The sequence below is a fragment of the Chinchilla lanigera genome, unplaced genomic scaffold (assembly GCF_000276665.1).
Source record: "Chinchilla lanigera isolate Chin_1 unplaced genomic scaffold, ChiLan1.0 scaffold00183, whole genome shotgun sequence".
In the NCBI taxonomy this organism is placed as follows: Eukaryota; Metazoa; Chordata; class Mammalia; order Rodentia; family Chinchillidae; genus Chinchilla; species Chinchilla lanigera.
In genome coordinates, this window is record NW_004955584.1 from 1,020,246 (window position 1) to 1,025,917 (window position 5,672).

At 47.0% G+C, this 5,672-nt stretch overlaps 1 protein-coding gene across 1 annotated transcript in view; it reads right to left on the minus strand.

Moving 5' to 3' along the window:
* Positions 1 to 5,342: 5,342 nt before the first annotated feature.
* The window catches only part of A1bg (alpha-1-B glycoprotein), a 2,872-nt gene continuing 2,542 nt past the window's right edge, over positions 5,343 to 5,672 (minus strand). Inside the window, exons 3-4 of the mRNA XM_013509849.1 lie at positions 5,581 to 5,648; positions 5,343 to 5,439 (exon numbers count right to left, since the gene is read on the minus strand). Coding sequence (XP_013365303.1) covers positions 5,343 to 5,439; positions 5,581 to 5,648 — 165 coding nt within the window. The remainder of the gene's footprint in view (positions 5,440 to 5,580; positions 5,649 to 5,672) is intronic.

Genomic DNA, 5,672 nt, shown 5'->3' on the forward strand with positions numbered 1-5,672 from the left:
AAAAACAAAAAAAAAAAAAAAAAAAAAAAAAAAAAGAACTTTTACACTAGGCCCCATCTCCAAACCTTTTTACTTTTTCTTTTTTCTTTTAGCATTATGAAACCCTACATTTATTTATTTTGTTTTCATTTTATTTTTGAGACAGGATCTCACTATGGAGTTCAGGCTGACCTTGAACTCACTTTGTAGTCCACACTGGCCTCAAACTCAAAGTGATCCTCCTGCCTCAGCCTCCCGAGTGCTGGGAGAGACCAGCCCTTTTTCCTTTTTTTTTTTTTTTTTTTTTACTATTACTATGTTTTTGTAGTATATAATGATTATGTTCATCATAGGGACTGGTACATGTGCACAATGCATTTCAATCCTTTATTTACCCCCTCCCCTCCACACCCCTTTTATTTTTCCAGTATCAAGTCATTTATTCATTTATTTATAATTAAAGTTAATTATCACATATACAGATTGAAAACCAGACTAATAGGCCAAAAATCATTTAAAAATTGTCCTAAATCAAGATACACTTTTAGAGACATTGCCCACACCAGATTAAAATATAGTAAGTCCCGGTTTACTTAAGGAACGTGTGCGTTGGGAGTTGCGCAGATACTGTAAGACTCACTTGTCGGACACACGAGCGAAGCCGACTTACCCACGGTCTCCCTGAACAGAGCTCTACCGTAAATCAGGGAAGACTTTTATCTTTCTTTCTCCCTATTATCCGTCTTTTATTTCATACTTTGTACATATTGAGATTTTCATATGAGAGAAACCATGCAATACCTGAGCTTATGTGTCGGAGTCACTTCAGTTAACATTATGTCTCTTAGGGGCTGGGGATTTAGCTCAGCAGCACAGCGCCTGCCTGGCAAGCGCGAGGTCATGAGTTCGATTCCCAGCACCGGGAAAAAAACAAAAAAACAACAAAAACGTTATGTCTCTTGTTTTGAGGCAGGGTCTTGCTAAGTTGCCCGGTGGGGTTTAAACTTCTGATCCTCCTGCCTTAGCTTCCCAGAGTGCTGGGAGTTCTGGCATGCACCACCATGCCTTGCTAGTCCTTTTTTTTTTTTTTAAGAGAGAATCTCAGACTCCTGGACTCAAGTGACCCTCGCCTCAGCCTCCCAGTGGTCACCATATTTTTACAAAAGGAAAAGTCCATTAAGAAAATGCTCATTTGAAAGCACCCATGTCATAAGAGCCTTGCGGAACAGAATCACGAGAAACTGATGAGACCTTGAGTGTACTCAGATATGCCACTTTATTCTTTATGAGGATAGCAGAGAAAATGAAATAATGAGGACCTGGGTGTAGTGCAGTGATAGAGCGCTCACCTAGGAAGCACAAGGCCCTGGGTTTCACCACAGAAAAGAAAAAGAGCGTCTGGAAGCTTAAATTCGGCAAAAGATGTAAAACTTACAGATTCAGAAAGCTCAATAAATCCAAAAACAGCATAATCTCAACTCCATGCCCAGACACCTGCTGACATCACGACCTAGTGAAAACTAAAAACAAAATTTTAAACCTTAAAAAGTAGCCCAAGAGAAATAATGCATTACATTAAATGGACAAAATTTTTAAAAAGTGGACAAAATACAAGAGCATAGGTTTCTTATTAGAAACCATGGATTGAAAAAAAATATATGGATGCAAGAAAGCAAAGAAAGCCAGGCGTGGTGGTATACGCCTGTAATCACAGCACTCGGGAGGCTGAAGCAGGAGGAACATTGCGAGTTTGAGGCCAGCCTGGGCTAAAAAGTGAGCTCAGGGCCAACCTGAGCTGCATAGGGAGACCCTGCCTCAAAAAGACAAAAGAAAAAAAAAAAGTAAAATATTCTTCAAGGCAGGTATGGTAGCACATGCCTGTAATCGTGGCACTGAGGAGGCTGAGGCAGGAGGAACACCGCAAGTTCGAGGCCACCCTGGGCTACATTGTAAGTTCAAGACCAGCCTGAAATCCATGATGAGAACCTGTCTCAAAAAAGCAAAACAAAAACCAAAACCAAAAGAAAAAAGAAAAAAAAATTGAGAAAGATATACAGTATAAGAGAAAACCCAATGAAAGAATACTGAGATTGCTATGTTAACATCATACCAAGAAGACTACAGAATAAAGGACATAACCAGCAATAAAGAGGGACGTTATAAAACAGGCATGGTGGCACACCTGTGATCCCAGCCCTTAGGGGGCTGAGGCAGGAGGATTGCAAGTTTAAGCCCAGCCTAAGCAACTCAGTGAGACCATGTCTTAAAATGTAGCTCAATGTGAAAGCCCTGGGTTCCACCCCTAGTAATACACCAAAAATAAATAAAAATTGATAGAGATGAAGAAATAACAGAAAAAAATCTCAATTACAGTTTGAGACTTCACCTCTCAGTAAGGATATAGCACCACCTCAGCTAACTGATGTAACCGAAATTATAGTTTACTCCACCCAACAACAGAAGACAAATTTTTTTTCAAGTGCCCAGGGAATAGTCAACAAAAAAGACTGTATTCTGAGTCAGAAAACAAACATTAACCAATGTAAAAGGATTTACATAATTCAGAGCATGTTCTAAGACTATGGTAGATTCAAATTAACAGAAAGATAGGAAAATCCTCAAGTACTTAGAAATTAAAGACATACCTAATAAGTGCTTAGGTTATTTGTAGCAGGAAAATGCTTCAGAGGGAAAGAAGAAAAATTATGAAATAAAAAATCTGAGCCTTCACTTCCACTAGCAAATGAAACCTAAAACATTCAGCCAGGTACAGCGGTGCATGCCTGTACTCCCAGCACTTTGGGAAGCTGAGGCAAGAGTATTACAGGCTTTGAGACCCTGTCTCAAAAAGCGGGTGGAGCCAGGCGTGATAGTACATGCCTGTAATCCCAGCACTGGGGAGGCTGAGGCAGGAAAATCACTGCAAGTTTGAGGCCAGCCTGGGCTACAAAGTCAGCTCAAGGCCAGCCTGAACTGCATAGTAAGACCCTATCTCAAAAAGACAGAGGGGGGGGGGCTAGAGACATAGCTCCTTGGTAGAGTGCCTAGATCTCCAGTCCCACACACACACTCAGAAGGCAAGAACAGTGATGGCACAGGAAACCAAAAACCAGTAAAACTATGACACCAAAAACTGGTTCTTTGGAAAGACAAACACTGCTAAACCTCTGGCCACACTGTTGTTTTAAAAGTGAGAAGGAAAGTCAGGCATGGTGCCGGAGGCTTTTAATCCCAGTACTTGGGAGGCTGAGGCAGAAGGATTGCCTCACGTTCTAGGCCAGATAGACTACATAGTGAGTTCAAGGCCAGCCTGAACTACATAGCAAGACCTTGTCCCACATATAAAGTGAGAAGGAACAAATTATACCTTAAGCATCCAAAACTTTGAAATCTGAAGTGCTCCAAAATCTGTGACTTTCTGACCACCAGTATGATGCTACTAATGGAAAATTCCACTAGCCACCCACGATGGGTTACAATCAAAATGCAGGGCCCTAAAAATACCGCGTAAAGCCAGCTCTGGGCTGTGTTTACAGGGCTCACGGGAAGCATCAATGAATTCCACGTTCAGACTTAGTCCCCTCCCTCATACCTCACTATACATCTGTGAAGCTGAAAGCCAGGACCCCAAGCATCCTGGGTAAGGGAGGCTCAGCCTGTATCAAGAATGAAACAGACTGTCACACGCCAGACTGCCGAGGCCTTGCAGGGCCAGTTCCTCCACGGACTGGCGGCGGGGATCCGAAGGCAGGGACCGCATAGGATGGGCGTGCGGCCTCTCTGCTCTGTATTAATCGTAGCTTTCCAGACACTTGCTGCGCTACCGGTAAAGGATGGCTGGGGACCTGAAAGATCGGAACTGACAGCAGTTAAGGAGTCAGAGCCCAGGATGAAAGGCACCCCTTGGGGTTGAAAGGGGAAGTAGAAGCCACCGCGGAGATTGCCTCCTGCGTGGCTATGCTCACCCACCAGATCCGGAGGGGAGCGCTGCGCGGGCCTCGGTGCGTGGGAGAGCATTAGGCGAACCCTGTGTGTGCTGGGCCGGCTCTAGGTGGAGATACTGTAAATGTGGGTCCTGTTGTCCAGCAGACAAGGGAACAATTCTGTGAAAAATTACACCTAATCAAGAACACGAAGTGACTGATCTCTCCGCGTCCTTGGCTGGATGGTCAGTCAGCCACGTCGGAATCTGTAACCAAAACAGAAATTTCGTTGTATCAAAGCAGAAACTGCTTAACCTGCCCAATTTCACATGTAATTGCAAAAGTACATAACAGAGCAGAACGCATTTCTGTGTGTCAGGGGGCCTTGCTCCCCTGCCCTCCAGAAGGGCCTCTGCTGTCGGTGCTGCTCGTCTCCTCGCTCAGGTCTCTCCGGCCGGCAGGAATCTCCTGCACCTGCCGCGGCAACCGACCCCACAGATACTAAGATGGTAGTAAACACTATGAAAACCAACAACCTAGACGAAATGTATGGTCTCCTTCAAGCCAGAAATTACTAAAATTAACCACAGGAGAAATGGGTAACCTAAACGAGCCTATATCACTTAAAAAGCTGAATTTATAGTTTTTCTTTTGAGTCCAGGGAATCGAACTCATGATCTCAGGCTTGCCAGGCAAGCGCTCATGCCGCTGAGCTGCATTCCCGGCCCTTGACCTTTTCATTTAAAATGCAGAGGTTTTTCTTCATTTTTGAGATGCCGGGATGGAGCCCTGGGCCCTGCACCTGCTAAGCATGCACTCTACTACTGATCTACATCCTAGGCGCAACACTCTGAAAAGTGAAACCACAGGCCCTGGAAAATTAAATCAGAAGTAAAGAGAAGAGGGGCTGGGGATTTAGCTCAGCGGCAAAGCGCCTGCCTGGCAAGCCCAAGGTCGTGAGTTCGGTTCCCAGCACCGGAGAAAAACAAACAAACAAACAAACAAAAAGAAGTAAAGAGAAGAAAGGGAACAATGATTGATACCGACAGAGACCTACAGAACAGAGAACAGGCAAGCGGGGGCGGGATGAACAAGCCAAACCCCGTGCTTGGAACAGATTTAGAAGCTGATCGCATCGAGGAGGGAAATCCTAGAAGCACCCATCAGAAGGGCGCCGTCAGCACAGACTTGGAAGACATTAAGCAGATACAGGAATATTAGCGGGGCGTGGGGCCGTGTCTGTAATCCCCGCGCTCTGCGAGGCAGCGCAGGGAACTCCCGCCAGCCTGGGCGCCTTAGCGACTCACTGAGACACGGTGTCATGGAACGGGAGTGGGATGGAATGGAATGGAATTAAACAAAACGGGCCGGGGATGCAGCTCAGCGTGAAGGCCCTGGGCTCGAGCAGTCCCCGGCTTCCCTGAGAAACCCTTGGCGGTGTCAGCGCCGCGGGGCTGGGCGGACGGCGGAGGCGCAGGCTGCGGGAGGAGAGCGGACGGGGCCGTCCGCGGCCGGGCCGGAAAAGCGGGTGCGCGGTCTGCGGCCGGAACCCGGGGCTGCGTCCCCAGCTCTCCCTACTCTCAGTTTCCAGACGAGGTCTCGGCACGTTGCCCAGGCTGGGCTCCAAGCTGCGAGCCTCCTGCCTCAGCCTCCCGAAGCCCGGCGGCCCGCCGCTCACCGTCCACGCGCAGCTCCCGGCGCGGAGCCCACGGAGGGCTGCGCGGGGCCCGCGTAGGCGCGGCTGTACTTGGCCGAGTCCGCCACGGAGAC